A 19387-nucleotide genomic window follows, 5' to 3' on the forward strand; every position below is an offset into this window, starting at 1 on the left:
TAATATATAAAATAATAAAAGGCATAACGCATAAACCAGAGTGAATGGATCCATGATCGAGTGTCCATACGGCATCAATGCACACTAATCATCAAGATTTGCATGTTTCTTCATAGCTCCATTACGAACACAAATGATGTGTGTCCTACATTTATTTTCATGACCTCCACGTAGGCTACTATGCATACCCCAGTTCGGGGACCACTGAATAGTTTAAATCTGACTGGTGTTTAATGACTGGTGTGCTTTTATTTTTTAAACCAACGGAAGTGGGTCGCTAGAGAGAGAGAGAGAAGAGATCGTGGTGGACGGTAGCTTGATGTGGCTAGGTTATTATTGGCACTAGGTTGTTTTCCTGACAGCCGCCCGGGGTTCCTACAGATCGCCGCTGACTGAACTCCGACACTGCAAAAATCCATCTTTACAGCGGCACATCATACGCACAATAAGTTACAGGTTTGTGTTTTGCACTTGATGTAATATTATGGATCGTGTTATAATCCTGACAACTACTGTCACGTTTTGTGTTTGTCAGCCATGTTACTGTATCAATCAATAACTGGGTTTCCATCCACCTCTGGATATTCGCATTTACCCAAAATGCGAATATAAACTTGAATGGAAACACCAGAAATTCGAATAAAGGTCGAAATATCGCATAAATGTTTTTACGCTTGGAGGGGGTGGATTTATCAGCGTATCGACAGTAGGAAGATGCGAACTTTTGCAATGGAAACAGATTTTGCGAATTAACGATGACGTACCAGATGTGACTTCACTTCCGCTTCATGCTACTCCAGGGGGAAATGGTGGCGATTAGCGCCAGGCAGTCTGAATGAAATTGAATGTAACGTTCGCAATTCTATGTATTAAATTCTAAAAAACGACCCTCAACATTTGGGAAGGCTAAGCCACACAACTAGTTCGTTATAATCTAACATCATGCTTTGAAGGCGACTTTACGACGATGAGGACGGTGATCATCACCATCACCGGGTGACGACTCAATCAAAGCAGGTCTCCGCTGATAGAGATCTCTTACAGGCACACAGGCACTTTACGCCTCCTCCTGACGAGAAGCGCCACCGACTGCTCAACCTGCCGACTCCCAAAACTCGCTAAACAAAACTGAATGGAAACATGCATAAATTCGCATTTTATTTTGCGGATTTTCACAAAATTCGCTTGAATTATGCGATACATTTGGATGGAAACCCAGTTAATGATGCCGCCGCTAGCCACAGTAATCGTGTGTTATTTTTAGCAGATAACCTGCACTGACTGTAGTGCACTGAAATGTAGAAATGGGCATTGTGTATTTGCTGAAAGGAAATACGTTGGATACGTTACGATACGTTGGAGTAATATGCATTACATCAAGTGACGTTAGTGTAATATTAAATTGGTCATCCGTGTAAGGTGCACTATAGTTGCTATCAAGTTTTTTCGGCGTATTAGCATTTTCCCGATGCAACGCTAAAGAAGAAGAATCGACTTTTGATCTGTGTGAATGGGCATGTCCTCCGTTCAAATCAAGCCAAGGCCTCAGTCAACAAGCTAACTGCTAACTAGCTTGCTATCGCTAATGTGTGAACGTCGGACCAAAAAAAGCACAACAGCGTTTGGTCAACATCGTTGGCCCAAGGCTGACAACTTGAAAACGTTGCAACGGGATGCTGAAAGGGATTTTAAATAAACTGCGTATCTTTTGCAAAGTGATATGTAGCTAATGTTCTAGCTATGCTTCATCCTGCTTGCTAACAGAATAACAACGGATCTGACTAATCCCTGGATGCTCCAAAACATCACTGAACGCATCATACTGTCCAGGCATAAATACGTTTACGTCATGTGTAGTAGTTGACTTTTCATAAAGGTTGATTAGTGATCACAGATCAAGTTACCAGTTAACGTTAGTCAGAGAATCTCAAATGCTTTAACACATGTCTCCATTGTACTGATCTGTGGATTCTGCTCTCAGATGGACCAGCAGGCCCAGTCCTATATGCTTGCCAGTCTGACACGGCCTCACTCTGAGCAGTTGCTGCAAGGCCTCCAGCTCTTGCGGCAGGATCATGAACTATGTGACATTGTGCTGCGTGTGGGTGATGCCAAGATCCATGCCCACAAAGTAGTGCTGGCCAGCATCAGCCCCTACTTCAAGGCTATGTTCACGGGGAACCTGTCAGAAAAGGAGACCTCTGAGGTGGAATTCCAGTGCGTTGATGAGGCAGCACTCCAGGTATGCTGTATGCTCTTAGCCAGCCCAGCAGAGATTTATTTTTAAAGCTGGCCTGAAACAGTATTTTACCTCTGTTTTGTTTTTATGAAACCGTTGCAGTAGCTTTGCTCTTTCTCTTCTAGGCCATCGTCGAGTATGCCTACACTGGCACCGTGTTTATCTCCCAGGAAACGGTGGAATCTCTGCTACCAGCTGCCAACCTGCTCCAGGTTAAGCTAGTGCTTAAGGAGTGCTGTTCCTTCTTGGAGAGCCAGCTTGATGCTGGGAACTGCATAGGCATCTCCCGCTTTGCTGAAACATATGGCTGCCACGACCTGTGTCTGGCTGCCACCAAGTTCATCTGTCAGAACTTTGAGGAGGTGTGTCAGACAGAAGAGTTTTTTGAGCTGACGAGGGCCGAGCTGGACGAAATTGTATCCAACGACTGTCTTAAGGTGGTCACTGAGGAGACTGTGTTTTACGCCCTGGAGTCGTGGATCAAATACGACGTGTCAGAGAGACAGCAGCATCTGGCTCAGCTGCTGCACTGTGTGCGCCTTCCTCTCCTCAGCGTCAAGTTCCTCACCCGCCTATATGAAGCCAACCACCTCATACGTGATGACCACGCGTGCAAGCACCTGCTCAACGAGGCCCTCAAATATCATTTCATGCCCGAGCACCGGCTGTCCTATCAGACTGTGTTGTCCACCCGGCCGCGCTGTGCCCCCAAGGTGCTGCTGGCAGTAGGAGGCAAGGCTGGACTGTTTGCCACACTAGAAAGGTAATGCTAATCACTTTACACATAATAAATTATATATATATATATATATATATATATATATATATATATATATATATATATATATATATATATATATTAGAGCTGTATTGACTATCAGAATTACAGTCGATTAACTCATCATGAATGTTATGATTTATCAAGTAAAAAAGCCTGGATTCTGGTTCTTCACAAATGCGAGGATATGCTTGCTTTTTTGATTCATTACTGTCACTTATTAGTTGCAGGCAGCTCTATTCTATATTGTTGATGTCTCCTTCCTATTCTGTACTCTAAAAGCACAAATGGGAAAACATTGAAACTATGGGTGTTTTCTGTCTCTTGCAGTATGGAAATGTATTTCCCACAGACAGACTCATGGATAGGACTCGCCCCGCTCAGTGTGCCCCGATATGAGTTTGGAGTGGCGGTGCTGGACCAGAAGGTTTATGTGGTGGGGGGCATCGCCACACACATGAGACAGGGCATCAGCTACCGGAGGCACGAGAGCACGGTGGAGAGCTGGGACCCTGACAGCAACACCTGGTCCTCGGTGGAGCGCATGGCCGAGTGCCGCAGCACGCTCGGGGTGGTGGTGCTGGCCGGGGAGCTGTACGCCCTGGGCGGCTACGACGGCCAGTATTACCTCCAGTCGGTGGAGAAGTACGTGCCCAAGATGAAGGAGTGGCAGCCGGTGGCGCCTATGACAAAGTCCCGCAGCTGCTTTGCCACCGCTGTGCTGGATGGCATGGTGTATGCTATCGGGGGTTACGGCCCAGCGCATATGAACAGGTAATACTACTGCTGAGAGTGGTTAGGCTGTCTGTTGTTTGATCTGTGGAAATGTATGTTTCTACTGTTATAAATATTCCACGTGCATAGTAGGGATGGAGAATTGTGAATGCGAATTAAGTTAGTTATCGAACAGGCTAATTATCTTAGAGTGCCAAAAACGGAGAGGTTTAATGTACAGTATAGGTCGCATATAATTTAGATTAGTGTGTTACCCAACAATTAATTTACTAGTCACTTAATCATCCTGATCCCTATTTTGTATTTGTCCAACCTTTTTTTTACTTTTTCTTCTAGTTTAGCCATTTTGTATGACATGGTACACCTCCTTTCCTTCATTCCCAAAGTAAATTTCTCCATGATTTGAAGACCACAGAAATCCACTTTGGATGAAAACATATCTCCAACCTTTATTTTTTCCTACAGATGACATTTGACATCAAATACCTTTTCTATATATGGGCTTTGATCCCATGGGAAAGCCTCCACTTTAAGCTTTCCTAGCCACACTGTCTTTCTCAAGGTCCTGCTGGTTGGTTATCTAACACCCCATTTACACCTGGTTTTTAAATGTGACCTGTATCCGGATAAGTTATCTGGATGTTATCTGGATAAGGAAAAATGCATGTCAATGCAAGATGTAAACGGATCATGATCAGGATGTGATCAGATCTTCCTGGCAGCATCTGGAGGTAGTCTGGCACACATTGTGTTCAGATCTCTTTCTCCACATACACCTGGTTTTTAAATGCGACCATTATCCAGATAACTTATTCGGATGCAGGTCGCATTTAAGAACCAGGTGTATAAATGGGGTGTAATAGAACTGTCAAACAGGTGAGGGATGTGAAGTGTTGCTAAGAAAACGGCAGATGGCCTCCTAATGAGCAGAGAGGAAACTTAACAGACAGAAGTGGCTGCTGAGTTCTTTGTAGAGAAGCTGCTGGTTGGATCTGTGTTGTTGCTCTGGGCGTCTCTGTTGTTGCCAGTCTCCTTGACTCCCCAAACCCCCCAGGAGAATGTGTTTGGATCGGGAATCTTTGGGGACTGTTTTTCTCCCCCAACACCTTGTATGCCCTTGTATACTGTGATGCAATTCCCAAATTGCCAGTTTTTCCAGTGACATTGTCAATGGTTTCAACACTTTGACTCTGGTGGGGTTACGGTAATTCACAGCCGCCATAGGTGGCCTCATTAAACTAGTTGCACTAGTTGTGAACTTGTGGTCAGACCAACCGCTAGTACTGACTTCAACTGCCCTCCCCCTTCCGTACCTTGATTAAATACATATCGGGGGCACGGTGGTGCAGTGGTAGCACTGTTGCCTCACAGCAAGAAGGTCCTGGGTTAGATTCCCACCTACGGCGCTGAGGGTGTGTCCTCAGTGCCTAAGGCCCACATGGGGTCGTCATAAAGGGCCTTTCTGTGTGGAGGTTGCATGTGCTCCCCTGGAGTTTCCTCCAGATAGGAAGCCCCTGCCAAAAAATAAATTGCAAAAACAAACAAAACAATATGAGCATGTTTTGGTCCAATTTTAAGCATTCCATATGTACTGTTCAGTTGAATTGGCATGATGTTAGTATTTTGTTATCTTTTATGCTACAGTACAGCCCACACTTCGTAGCACTACTGACGAAATATGCTCGTGAATTACCTTTTTTACAAGACTAAAATGCTCAGACCTTTTGTCGACTAAAACTTGACAAATAAAAACAGGATGAGGTTGACTAAGGGGCACTTTACACGAGGACGGTTTCCTATGGTGACGGGGAATTCTTTTATCGTTAGTGCCTCCCTTTTAGATGGTGACGGCGAATTTGGGCTTAGCAAACGACACATTTTGAAACCACCTTCCAGAGTGGAATTCTTGGTGAAGCTTCCCGCTGATCGTTCCATGTAATCGCTTTGAGACCGCACATTTCAGAAACTCTGACGTGCCGACACACGCGATTACGCCATAGCCGTGCGCGAGTTGGCAACCATTTTCAAAATAAAACGTCAGTATGAATTAAGTTTGGCAACATTCAAAATTAAGCTACACTGCGGCCAGCTTCAGTTACATCTGTGATGGGGAAACTCAGGGCATATTTCTCTGTGTTGGGGAAACTCGATGCATATTTCTCTGTGATGGGGAAACTCAGGGCATATTTCTCTGTGATGGGGAAACTCGGGGCATATTTCTCTGTGATGGGAAACTCAGGGCATATTTCTCTGTGCCCTGAGTTTCCCCATCACAGAGAAATATGCCTGGAGTTTCCCCATCACAGAGAAATATGCCTTGAGTTTCCCATCACAGAGAAATATGCCCTGAGTTTCCCATCACAGAGAAATATGCCTTGAGTTTCCCATCACAGAGAAATATGCCCTGAGTTTCCCCATCACAGAGAAATATGCCCTGAGTTTCCCCAACACAGAGAAATATGCCTTGAGTTTCCCCATCACAGAGAAATATGCCCTGAGTTTCCCCATCACAGAGAAATATGCCCTGAGTTTCCCCATCACAGAGAAATATGCATCGAGTTTCCCCATCACAGAGAAATATGCCTTGAGTTTCCCCACCACAGAGAAATATGCCCCGAGTTTCCCCATCACAGAGAAATATGCCCTGAGTTTCCCATCACAGAGAAATATGCCTTGAGTTTCCCCATCACAGAGAAATATGCCTTGAGTTTCCCCATCACAGAGAAATATGCCCTGAGTTTCCCCATCACAGAGAAATATGCCCTGAGTTTTCCCATCACAGAGAAATATGCCCTGAGTTTCCCCATCACAGAGAAATATGCCTTGAGTTTCCCCATCAGAGAAATATGCCCTGAGTTTCCCCATCACAGAGAAATATGCCCTGAGTTTCCCCATCACAGAGAAATATGCCCTGAGTTTCCCCATCACAGAGAAATATGCCCTGAGTTTCCCCATCACAGAGAAATAGCCCTGAGGTTCCCCATCACAGAGAAATAGCCCTGAGGTTCCCCATCACAGAGAAATATGCCCTGAGGTTCCCCATCACAGAGAAATATGCCCTGAGGTTCCCCATCACAGAGAAATATGCCCTGAGTTTCCCCATCACAGAGAAATATGCCCTGAGTTTCCCCATCACAGAGAAATATGCCCTGAGTTTCCCCATCACAGAGAAATATGCCCTGAGTTTCCCCATCACAGAGAAATATGCCCTGAGTTTCCCCATCACAGAGAAATATGCCCCGAGTTTCCCCATCACAGAGAAATATGCCCTGTTTTTCCCCATCACAGAGAAATATGCCCTGTTTTTCCCCATCACAGAGAAATATGCCTTGAGTTTCCCCATCAGAGAATTATGCCCGGAGTTTCCCCATCACAGAGAATTATGCCGAGTTTCCATCACAGAGAAATATGCCCCGAGTTTCCCCATCACAGAGAAATATGCCCCGAGTTTCCCCATCACAGAGAAATATGCCCCGAGTTTCCCCATCACAGAGAAATATGCCCTGAGTTTCCCCATCAGAGAAATATGCCCTGAGTTTCCCCATCACAGAGAAATATGCCCTGAGTTTCCCCATCACAGAGAAATATGCCTTGAGTTTCCCCATCAGAGAATTATGCCCGCAGTTTCCCCATCACAGAGAAATATGCCCTGAGTTTCCCCATCACAGAGAAATATGCCCTGAGTTTCCCCATCCCTGAGTTTCCCCATCACAGAGAAATATGCAGAGTTTCCATCACAGAGAAATATGCCCCGAGTTTCCCCATCATAGAGTTTTCCCATCACAAAGAAATTGAGCTTGGAAATCAACCCTCTCTTATGTAGTGCTGAATAGATTTATGCTACCTCAGATGGTCCTTTTTGTATTGTAATTTAGATTCAAACCACAATCTTGCTAACCTCAGTCACGTGATTAAAGAGTCCCAGGGGCTAATTACATCCTGCCAGTGCCCACCATTACACGCCTACTAGGATTACACACTTTAAAGTCGAAATGAACCCAACAGAATGCAAGTAGCGCGAGGGTCGGAGACGTTTCAGAGTCTGAAAACAAATCTTGTCTGAGATGACAGGGTTGAGAGGCGGACCGTAATAGCGTGTCAATTAGGGCTGGGTCCGTTTGAAAATTTTAAAACCGGTTCGATATTGCCGTCTAAACCGGATCGAACCGGTATACCGATTTTTTTTGTAATTTAAATTTTTTTTTTTTTTTTTTTTTTTTTTTTTTTCAAGCAGGGCTCCCGAGTGTGGCCCATAACTGTCTGTAGTGCAACTTCAGTCCACCTGATAGCGATAATACACCTCTAAGCTGGTATTGTCAACCAGCAATGATACTGAATAAAAAGAAGCAGGACACCTGTGTAACAAACACCCTGTATTTATTTCTCATAACTATTCAGCTCAACTTTTCTTCTAAACATCAAAATAATAAATGAAATAAGACTTCTGCCTATAGTGCAACTTGAGAAAAAGGCTAATAAAAACACAAGCAGTGCAATCAGAATGGATTGGCTTACAGCTGAGCTGCCTTATAAACTTCAAAACTCACAAATTCACACAATATAGGGCCTAGGCATGGGTCGGTTTGAACATTTTGAAACCGGTTCGATATTCCCCAAAAAAACGTATCAAAGCGGCTGCAGTTGGTGGCGATAATGCACCTCTAAGCTGGTATGCTGCCAACCAGCACGAACACTGAATACAAATAAGCAGAACCTTTTAACTGTAACAACACACTGTTTTTATTTCTCATAACTATTCAGCTTAACTTTTCTTCAAACATCAACATAATAAACAAAATAATATGTTTGCCTACTAGTGCAACTTGAGAAGAGGCTAATACGAACAATAGTGCAATCAGAATGGACTGGCAAAAAACAAACAAAAAAAAACTTAAAAAACAATTTTTTTTTTTTTTTATTTTTTTTTTTTTTTTTTTTTTTTTAGGTTTTTTCGGTTTGCACGTGATCAAACCGGTTTGGGCTCGTATACCGAACCGAACCGGTAAAACCGGAAATCGACCCATGCCTAGTGTCAATGATTTGATTTGACAATTCTGGGGACTGGCTTTGGCATTGGCCAATCCTGGCGTGTTCCGCCCCCAAATCGAGTGGGATTCAGCATGTTGTGGTGCTATGTGAGTGGGATCTACCGAGTACCAGGCAGCCAGCTGCTTGTGTGTGGAACGGAGCGGACAATCCGATGCATGAGTGCTGCCCGCCCGCCTGGAATCTCCGAGGGGCGACCCCTTAGACAACCAGGCTCCCTAAGGCACACGCCAGTTACGCTAACTTGAGAAGCATTGCGGTAAATACAATATTCCTGGATTGCGAGTTTAACGAGCCAGTTACATTTCTTTGCATTCTTAGACATTACCGTTTGCTTTTTGTATGTTCCATACAATTTGCCAAGTTAGTAGTTACCGTAGTTTATGGGCTAGAAATTCTGCCAAATTACAGACACTAGGTGCCATTTTCTCCTTCATTTGGAGGAGAAAATTATCCTGAAATGAAGATTGACAGCTGCCATGTCGTGATATGATTGGTTGAAATGGGGTAGAAATCTGCTAGCACTATGTGACGTCAGCAAACTGTAGATTACTGAAATCTTGATAAATGAACACTTGAAAAACTGTGTGAAAAACTAAAGAAATTAGATTTTTGTGATTTTTCTTTTGGCATACATTATTAAATAGGTGCACTGAATACCCATGTATTTGAACTAAAATAAAATAAGTCATTTTTGGGTTCAGCTCGAATTTAAAGCACAGTGTGTTTTGTAACTAAATGTGCTGTGTCTGCTCTCTGCAGCGTGGAGCGGTACGACCCCAGCAAGGATGCCTGGGAAATGGTAGCCCCCATGGCTGACAAGAGGATCAACTTTGGAGTCGGGGTCATGCTAGGGTTCATATTCGTGGTGGGCGGCCACAACGGAGTATCCCACCTCTCCAGCATTGAGAGGTTCGATCCCCACCAGAACCAGTGGACAGCCTGTCGGCCCATGAATGAACCGCGCACTGGTGAGTTGAGATACTATATTGTTGAACTGGTTGTATTCAGAATTTAGTAACACTACTGCAGCCAGACAATGGTGAGGTTAGATTGTGATCAGCCAAATATGACTGTTGTTGCGTCTGTCCCAGGTGTGGGCTCTGCCATCGTGGACAACTACCTCTACGTGGTGGGGGGTCACTCGGGGTCGTCCTACCTGAACACTGTCCAGCGCTACGACCCCATTACAGACAGCTGGTTGGACTCCAGTGGCATGATGTACTGCCGCTGTAACTTTGGCCTGACTGCCCTTTGACCCATGGCCCGGCCGGCCAGGACCCCGTGAGAGAACTTAGACGAAAAGACTTTTCTTTTTTTTGTCTCCTGCTCCTTCCCCACATTCATCGTCAGGGGGCTGGGGGAGGGCCGCGCACCGACGTGAACACCAGAGAAGACGAGAGCCTGCCGGGCGGGACGGATGTGCCGGGCTAGCTGTCCGGCACAGGGGACCGCGGAGAGAGGAGGAGGAGGAGCCGTGTGTGTGTGTGTGGATAAGAGGATGATGAAGAGACGCCTGTTGTCACCGAGATGAGGAGACGACCGCTCTACTGCTGCTGGACCACAATGAGGACTCTGAGCCGTTTACCAGAGCATTGTGGGAGAAACCTGTCACTTTGTTTCTTTGAACATTCTGTTATGTTGTTAGACGTTGGTAACGTTTTTGTTCATGCCATTAATTCTGTGTATAACACTCCAGTCTGATTTTCTCTCTCTCTGCTGCAAGCAGAATTATGTGTTCCAATTTTGTAGACCCTTGCAGTTTGCTTGTGTGTATTTGTATGGAATTTGTGGGTTGTTGGCCATTTAGCGTGTATGTCTGCGTGTATGCTGGGGAGTATGTGCATGTCAGATAGAATAGTTTGTTTTGTTGCGTGTCTGTGTGTGCAGAGCTGATGCTCAGTGTCTGTGTGCAGAGCTGATGCTCAGTGATTGACACAGGAGTTGGCACACTGCGTTTGTGACTTCTGCATCGAAATCAGTGCTTCACAAAAAGAAAACAATTTGAATATTTATATTTACTTAATTAAAAAGGGCTGCCTTTTTTCTCCTGTAAATAGTCTAAATGAAATATATAGATATGAATATATATCCTCTAGTGCATTGCCTGTAAATGTTCTTCTGCACTGGGCCACTAGTATGCGTGCAATTTGGTTCAAGGGTCGTTACGGAGATAAATGACAAACCCCGCTGAATCCTCCTGAGTGTTCGCCGCTACGCTCCGCTTCAAACGCCATGTTCCAGCTTCTGTTACACTTCCTGTGGTCGGGTCACGCACTTCGCTCCTCTTCGCAATTGTTGAAATCGACCTTGGCCCTCTTTCCCTCCCTCAGTCTGTACACAATACTAACTGGTGCTATATTTAGGATTGAGGATTCAGCTGTTTGTGTCTGTGTTGCCTCACGTAGTGAGTCAACCTTTGCTTAGCCTCTGCTCAGTTACTGTCTTAGTTATTTGATTTGTGTGCATTAAAATGCTCAGAATCCGAACACCCCCACCCCCACCACCATGCAATAAACTCAAGCAGTAAGTCCTACTGTTAGACAGCCACACACTTCTGTCCTCAGCCCTTACATTTGTCAATTAGATCTATTCTTTGTTATACTGATTTGACATTGTCATCTCCCCTTCCTTAGATGCCACAAGCAATGGTGCTCCTTACACTCACTGTTGCAGGATATAATTAAGATGTTTTATTTTATTTTTCAAATGGCAATTGCCAGTGCGGTGTCTTGCCAGTTATGAACAAGCCTTTCCCTGCTTGTGATTGCCCCTGTCGCCCACGCTTAACGCTCACCACCTGCCACTAACCATGTGAACTTCATCTGGCCACGGTCTTGCTGGCAGCCTCAGGTTTGAGGTAATCTGTTCACACCATGTTAAGTGCCAAAATAGGACCTCCGAGTCTGATCAACCTTTCTCACCCCCAGTGCTAGAAATCGCCCCCCATCCCCTGATTATGTGCCACAATCAAAACTTTCTTTTTCCTTTCCTGTTGCTAATGTTACATTCTTCCATGCTTGTCATTGTCATATGGAGGCGGCGGATTATAAAGCACCAAGGGCTGTACTAGCCCACTCAGGCCAAGTTGTCACTTTCACCAAACCTTCGGCCCTTGGAGACAAAGCGGGCTGGCAAACGGAGTTGTCCAGGCTGGATGAGGGGTCTGTAGGAGTTGTCCAGGCTGGATGAGGGGTCTGTAGGAGTTGTCCAGGCTGGATTGGGGGTCTGTAGGAGTTGTCCAGGCTGGATGAGGGGTCTGTAGGAGTTGTCCAGGCTGGATGAGGGGTCTGTAGGAGTTGTCCAGGCTGGATGAGGGGTCTGTAGGAATTGTCCGGGCTGGATGAGGGGTCTGTAGGAGTTGTCCAGGCTGGATGAGGGGTCTGTAGGAGTTGTCCAGGCTGGATGAGGGGTCTGTAGGAGTTGTCCAGGCTGGATTAGGGGTCTGTAGGAGTTGTCCAGGCTGGATGAGGGGTCTGTAGGAGTTGTCCAGGCTGGATTAGGGGTCTGTAGGAGTTGTCCAGGCTGGATGAGGGGTCTGTAGGAGTTGTCCAGGCTGGATGAGGGGTCTGTAGGAGTTGTCCAGGCTGGATTAGGGGTCTGTAGGAGTTGTCCAGGCTGGATGAGGGGTCTGTAGTAGTTGTCCAGGCTGGATGAGGGGTCTGTAGGAGTTGTCCAGGCTGGATGAGGGGTCTGTACAGCTCCAGGCTGGATGAGGGCTCTGTACAGCTCCAGCCTGGATGAGGGCTCTGTACAGCTTTGGGCTAAACTGAGGGATGGGACAAGCAGTGTGAGGGAGTAAGTAGATTGAGCACTACACTAGGCGTGTCATCTTGCGACTCTTGTTTAGAGTCTAGTTTGAGTTGCATTGTACACTGATGTTTGCACAGAAGTGGAAACTTTTAGCAGAGCTCTGCATTGCACTTACCAAACTATTTGATACATATTGTAATTTGTGCATACTTTTGATTTACGCTGATGGCATTTAGATGATGCAATAAGATTTCTGTTTCCTCTGTGGAATAATATATTTTTGTGTTTTTAATTTAGTCTCTGTTTGAAAAGCCAAGGCATCTCATATTGCTGAAATGGAATCACACATGGCATGTCTGTCCATTCATGTTGTTGCCTCGATAATGCTGGGTCTGATGAAACAAACGGTACCAGTGGCTTTGTCTCATCCTATACTGGCATTTTGCGCTATCATTTTAACTTGCATTTTGCATGCTGGTTCATTTGTCCAAAGCATATTTTGTTGTTTTAAGCAGATTCAAAGGGATTGTTCACCATATTATTTGTGGTTTGGGAAACAGAGGTATAGATGTTGCCTTCTACTTTGAACACCAGACAGCACATGTGCTCTTCCAGTTTACCCTTGCACTCTAAAATGTAATGTTTCAGTAAATCAATTACTGACAATTTCTTCTCTGGATGAGATTTGTCTTGCAAATCGGTCAGGCTGTCCTTAAATTTGTCAATATGTGTGTGTGTGTATATATGTGTGTATATATATATACCGGTATATATATATATATATATATATATATACTGTATACACACACACATGCATATATATATATATACACATACACACACAAGCAACTGGTGAGATAGTTCCAGTTTATGTTGCAGACTGTCACTATACAGTACTTTACACTAAATTCCTATTAATTTCTAATTGTTTCATGTGTAACTGCCATCCAAACTGTATTTTACAAATATATATATAACTTTTTTCTTTTTTGAGAAAGATGGGGATGAATGGAGAATTTTATGTTTCATTATATTTATAATTCTAATATGTATTGTTCATATTCTGTAACATCTAGTCTGATTTTGTTTGCAATGTCTGTGTTTTGTCTCATGTTCATTGTGATGTATAATAATATTTTAGATTTTATGTTTGGTCGCTTTAAAGCCCATACACAATCTCAGCCAGAGCACAAATCACGCGGGCGTGTGTGCTGCTGCCATCAATCATCTAGCTAGCATCAATGTTGCATACATGCATCACATACTGTATGTCTTTTATTAATTTTAGAAATCCAGTTGATTTCCAAGGTGGATACAGACTTTCTATAATTGATAAAAATCTGCAAACGTGAATCTGCAAAAGGGATGTTAAAATGAAGTTAATTCTCCATTTCTCTTATGGCCTAACCAATGTGTTGTTTTGCCACCACTCACCAAAGTGCTTGTTTAAAGAAAGCTGATGGAGGACTAACAGGTCTGGACTGGACCGTTTAGTGTCTGAAAGAAATCCTTTGAAACTGATGTCAATGTTAGCCAAATTACCACTCTGCTTCTTTTACATTTCCCATTGTGTGTCTGAAGTAAGGCGATGATCTTGAATTTTTATATCCTGTGGATTGTTACTGGAAGTACAAGATAACCTTAGATGTAGAAGCAGTAGCTTTTTTCACATTTTATCATGTTTTGATTGAAGACATTTTACATACATTTTAGTCTGTTTGTGTGGTGCAGTTGTACCCAGTTAAAATAAATAAATGCCTGCCTTAAAAGGTACTGTTTGCTCTTACTTGCCCCTTGTTATACCCATCCATGCAATGCACAAGTGCAACACAACAAATACATGTAGTATAAAAATATCTGTATTGCATTTTAAAAACCACAGCGGCTGCATAGAAAAACTGCAATTGAAGACTAAAAATTTAACGGAAGGATTTTTACTAAACATTTCTTTTAGTTTAACATTTCATTGGCAGAGGCACTGTGTGATTTTGATAATTGAGGTTATGTGCAGTATGTGCTGAGCTGTAGTGTCAAATTACTTGAGTTGAATTTGATCAGTATGGAAATGAACCAACTTATTGCACCGGAAATTAAACAAGCTTTTACACATCATGTTTATGCTAAGATACTGATGTCAGAAATGAATCACATTTCAGACTGTATTAGGCTAAATGGTAGTTATAAAAATTTTAAGAATTGAATTTGAATTTAACAAATATTAATTTACGGTACCGTAATTTATGTTTACCTTTACCAACTGACATTTCAAGAAAAAGCAAGAAATGAACATAACGTGGATGAAAAAAAGCAAAGTGTTACTTAGTTTGGTTGTTTCTTTTCTAAACCACAGTGTAAATAGAAACAGCACCAGTTCAATTTGAGGCAAGGGCTGATATGCATAAATGTAACGCTAAGAAACACTGACTCACGTCTCATGCACAAAACTACATCTGCAACTGAGATGGAAATATATATTCCCTGTGCAGTCATCCCAATACACTCATGACAACCGTTGATACAAGGTTGCTTTATAGCAAATGCACTGTCAATGTAAATCCATTTAACAACCATAAAATTGTTAAAACAATGTGATGACATTTCCCCTGTGAGGGTGGTAACAGTATATGCATACGATGCATACAATTATCATTTGTGCATACCAGCCCGGAACTATTATAGTCCATTATATTCTTGGATTCCAAGCATGCCCAAAAAGGAGAAGCAATTTTCATTTTGCACAGCGAGCTTTCTGCAAGCGTTCGGGGCAAAATAGAGCAGGTGTCAGTCAGCCATAATCTCGGAGCGAACTGGAGCCATTGTTGACAGGAAGGAAGCAATGTCAAATGATAACTATGGAATAAGTAGTGAGCAATGTCAGGCCATTGCAGGGGTCATCATGAGACAAAATAGCCACATGATGGGTGGGGGAGCATGGTTCGGTGTCTCCAGTTGGCACCAGACGAGCTCACTTGTCAGAGGCTCGGATGTAGACCAGCGAGGAGAGCAGCAGCAGCTCGGGGGGTTTGTGTAACAGGATCAGATTGTCGCTCCTCAGGCCGTCGTAGTGCATCCAGTAGCCGTCTATCTGGAAGGCTGCGGAGTAGTGATGCTCCTCCTTGTTGAAGAGTGTAGCGCCCTCCAGTGAGTACCTGTGGGAACAACAGGCTCAGTTGGACATGCCTATCTTTTAATCGGGGATGCAAATGCATGCATGGTGATAAAAGAGAGAGAGATCACCATGGTGGTAGGTGGGCTGTTGGGGGGGGGGGGTCATTTGTAGGTCAATATCAATAAAGGCTCACATTACCTGGATGGCTGAAAAAGTATTACTCCATTTTAAATTGAGTTCCATTTGTCAAGATAACAAGAGAACATAACTTACAAACTTGCTTTTGTATATGAGATGAAGAATACAAATTAGGCTCTTTTTACAGAGAAATCTGCTTTTCTGCCCCTCTGTGCTGTAAGTCTCACCTGTATCTTTACATCGTCTCATTGCGGCCTTTGACATTATCTACTCTGCTTTACTGCTCAGCTGCTCCTCTGGTCCAGATTGTCCCTGCTCCTCCCAGAGCGAGTAATTTTCCTTATTTGAAAATATATTTCAATATTAATCTGGATTGAGGGAGCAAACATTCAAAAATAGAGTTAAAAAGGTAATATGAACTAGGCTAGGCTATACAGTGGCCACGATCCAGCAACAACCCTGTAACCAGTGACATCATGTGAGCTCTTGACAGTTGAGTTGATTTTTCTGCTCAATGCAGTTCACTCATGAGCATGACAGAAATACACTGTAGGAAAAAAATAGTTTAGATGTGGATGATTCACACCAGTCCTGTTTCTTTCAACTAAAGATTAACAATATTAACCAGTTTTTGTATTTTAGTGACATGGAGAAAGTCACCCATGCTTTTATCTTTTCACACTACTGCAACTTTCTCTTTCTCCAACTTGTACAAAATGCAGCCGGCAGGATTCTTACTGTAACAAAAAGACATCACATCACCCAGTTAGCACCTTAACATTGGTTACCTGTTAATTTCAGAATTGATTCTAAGATTTTACTGATCACATTTAAGGCATGGATGGGTCTGGCAAGCCTAATCTGGGTTTACCTTTTGCTGTGTTGAGCACTTTTGTTTATTTGTGCATATTCACCTGGAATAAATGTTTACCTTATGGCTCTTTTGCATCTATTTTGTTTATTCTGGGTCGTTTTTGGAAGCTCTTTCCCCACTGTTTTTAAGTGGATACATGGCTATATCACAGACCATTTAACTCCATATGGGCCTGGCCTAACACCCTGGCAGCGAGACCCTTGTTCCGAAATATAGATTCAAATGACTGTGTTTTTGCCATCAGGGCTCCTAGACTTTGGAACGACCATTTTCTGGCCTGCCTTTAATGACTCCTGTCTTACTTTTATATCTCTTACCACATTTTTAAATCAATTGTACTTTTTTCTATCTTTGTAAAGTGCTTTGTAACTCTGTTTCAAAGTGCTATATATAAACAAAATTATTATTATAATTATAGGTAACAAATGAAAGCAAGTGATGACACAACAGTTGATACAACACAGGCTATGTTACCACTTAACCACTGTTAGGACTAATTTTCCGTTCACAAGCATTTCCCCCGCCCCCCATCAGTTATATTTTCATTCTCTATTTTGTTCACCTCCACGTGCTCACAAAAGCAGCATGTATCCACCTGAGCTGAAACTTAACAGGCTGTGAAAGCTCCACACCTGTGCTGGGACAGAGCCAGATGGTATGACATGACATACCTGTGCTGGGACAGAGCCAGATGGTATGGAACATAGGACAGCTCCTCTGACTTCCACTGCTGCATGTTGAGAATGACAAAGGGTGGGGGTCCGTGGCAGAAAACCCTCTGGGAGAACTCCCTCAGCCCGTCACACCTACAGTATGAGGCAGATAATCACACAGTCAATAAACCATGATAACAAAGAACTGAATTAGGGAGTTCAGTTGATGTACATTCCCCATATGCCTCACCCCAGTTCTTTGCAGAGAAGGATCTTGGGACAGAAGAACTCGTCTACAGCGGACTGAATGGGATCTCTGTGGGGCAGCTCATGAGGAGGGCTGGGGGGAAAAATGTCAGAGCAAAAATCTGAGAAACAAGAACAGTGTCAATCAACCAACAAAATGCATCAGCCCGGCCTCCTTTGTGAAAGGAAGATTCCTTTGAACAAATATTATTTGTGATGATTTAGAATAGACTCCATAATCTAAACAGTGCACCGCACACTGTGGATGAGCATGTCTTTATATGGCTCTGCCCGAGACCAGAAATCGAGAATCGAGACAGCTCGGAATGTAATGCACCTTCTTCATCTCATCTCAATTAGACAGCTGGAGATTCTTAGTTAGAGTTAACATGTCAAGGGGTAGAAATGAAACCCACTTGAAGAGGGAGATGCACAACAGCTGACTTGAACCATTAGCACTATTATAAGTAGTGACAGGAGATCCTCCCATTGGGACATAGTCCATCTGAGCTCTGTTGGACTCTGTTGGAAAAGCAGGACTTTTGCATTACATTACAAACAAGTGTTTTGTTGTTGTGGAAATGTCCTAATGCACATAGTATCACTGCCAGCTAATGCTGGACACACTGAGACTGGGTTGCACAAAGCTCACTTTGTTGCATCAGATAATTATGCATTGCAGCATGTGTTCTGCTTACTTGATGCTGATTGTCCTTCTGATGAACTCCTGGAAGCGGGCTGGACAGCTCCAGTTGGTGCACAGTCCCTCCTGCATGGTGGACATCAGGTTCTCCAGGTTCTTGGTGAAGTTCTCGTGCTCGTTGCCAAACAGGTCGATCTCCAGGGCTGTCTGGTGGACTGCAGACCGGTACTGTCGCTTGGACATCCTGTCCCAGATCCACAGCATCTTCACTGTGGTGTAGTCATAGGAGTCCATCAGGTAGAGGAAATGCTCCACAAACTGCTTGCCCAGGAAGATGCCCACCTCCCTGGGAAAACCCTGGTTGTCTCGCAGGATCACATACAGGATCATGAGGAATCCATCGATGGTGCAAGTGTTTTTTAGGTTGATCTTGACGTACAGAGGGGTGCATGATATAGCCTTCCGTCCCGCCCTGATGGTGTAGACACCACCCCATGGAAGCACAGGCCTCCAAAACGAGCGGTCCTCTTCATCATTATTGTTGATTGAGGCACGGATCTCCTCGAACAATGTCTTGGACCTGAGAAAACACGTGCTGGTGAGAAGATGATGAGACTGATTTTGATGTAGGAGAGGTTTCAGCCAGTCTCCTCCTCGCTATATCTGGAGGGGCTGACTGCTTTAAATTCTGAAGCCGAAGACTTTAGCATTACAGCGTGTGTCAGAGACTAACGTTATGGGATGCCCGTAACAGATACAATGGAAAAGCAAGCTATATCGTTACATTAATCGGAAAACGTCTAGTATTCCCACTCCAGGGAGTAGACGGAGCCCCACCACAGGCCAGCCTGCTATCAAGCTAGCTAGCAGCTGCAGCCAACCCACCTTTCGAACTGGAGACTCTCCTCGGTGTTTGAAATGAGCGTTTGGAGGTCTTCGGTGTCGTTCAAAACACAGAATTCACTCGCCATTGTTTTCTGTGTTTCTTCATGTCTTATGTCAGGCTCACAGCCTATGTAGCGTTAGCTTATTAGTGTTTTCTAACGTTTAACTAGTACTTAGGTTAGTCTCTATAAATGTTGGCACCATAGAAAGGTTCAAAACACATCCTCGAGTAGTTACGCCCATAAACATAGCCGTTTTTTTGACAGGAAAATAAACCAATGTAAATGC

At 43.8% G+C, this 19387-nt stretch overlaps 2 protein-coding genes across 2 annotated transcripts; one reads left to right on the forward strand and one right to left on the reverse strand.

Moving 5' to 3' along the window:
- The first annotated feature begins 349 nt into the window (after positions 1-349).
- On the forward strand, positions 350-10082 carry klhl28 (kelch like family member 28). The gene is made up of 6 exons (XM_083633884.1): positions 350-456; positions 1982-2242; positions 2365-3002; positions 3348-3791; positions 9561-9769; positions 9893-10082. Exons 2-6 carry the CDS (start codon positions 1982-1984, stop codon positions 10054-10056), a joined length of 1716 nt encoding a protein of 571 aa, XP_083490010.1. The 5' UTR covers positions 350-456; the 3' UTR covers positions 10057-10082.
- Positions 10083-14455: 4373 nt separating this feature from the next.
- On the reverse strand, positions 14456-19271 carry dorip1 (dopamine receptor interacting protein 1). Its single transcript, XM_083633898.1, has 5 exons — positions 19100-19271; positions 18270-18794; positions 17576-17665; positions 17344-17478; positions 14456-15700 (listed from the first exon to the last, which is right to left on the reverse strand). Exons 1-5 carry the CDS (start codon positions 19183-19185, stop codon positions 15517-15519), a joined length of 1020 nt encoding a protein of 339 aa, XP_083490024.1. The 5' UTR covers positions 19186-19271; the 3' UTR covers positions 14456-15516.
- Positions 19272-19387: the final 116 nt, after the last annotated feature.

The sequence above is a fragment of the Poromitra crassiceps genome (genome assembly GCF_964638095.1).
Source record: "Poromitra crassiceps genome assembly, chromosome: 3".
Taxonomy (NCBI): domain Eukaryota; kingdom Metazoa; phylum Chordata; class Actinopteri; order Beryciformes; family Melamphaidae; genus Poromitra; species Poromitra crassiceps.

What these genes read in the sequence shown, in the direction of transcription:
- klhl28 (XM_083633884.1), top strand. Translation starts at nt 1,982, where the DNA reads ATGGACCAGCAGGCCCAGTCCTATATGCTTGCCAGTCTGACACGGCCT. An exon ending in TTGATGAGGCAGCACTCCAG is followed by an intron (nt 2,243 to 2,364) that starts GTATGCTGTATG and finishes TTTCTCTTCTAG; the next exon opens with GCCATCGTCGAGTATGCCTA. An exon ending in CATGAATGAACCGCGCACTG is followed by an intron (nt 9,770 to 9,892) that starts GTGAGTTGAGAT and finishes CGTCTGTCCCAG; the next exon opens with GTGTGGGCTCTGCCATCGTG.
- dorip1 (XM_083633898.1), bottom strand. Translation starts at nt 19,185, where the DNA reads ATGGCGAGTGAATTCTGTGTTTTGAACGACACCGAAGACCTCCAAACG. An exon ending in AGAAGGACAATCAGCATCAA is followed by an intron (nt 17,666 to 18,269) that starts GTAAGCAGAACA and finishes TTTTCCCCCCAG; the next exon opens with CCCTCCTCATGAGCTGCCCC. An exon ending in CTTCTCTGCAAAGAACTGGG is followed by an intron (nt 17,479 to 17,575) that starts GTGAGGCATATG and finishes CTCATACTGTAG; the next exon opens with GTGTGACGGGCTGAGGGAGT.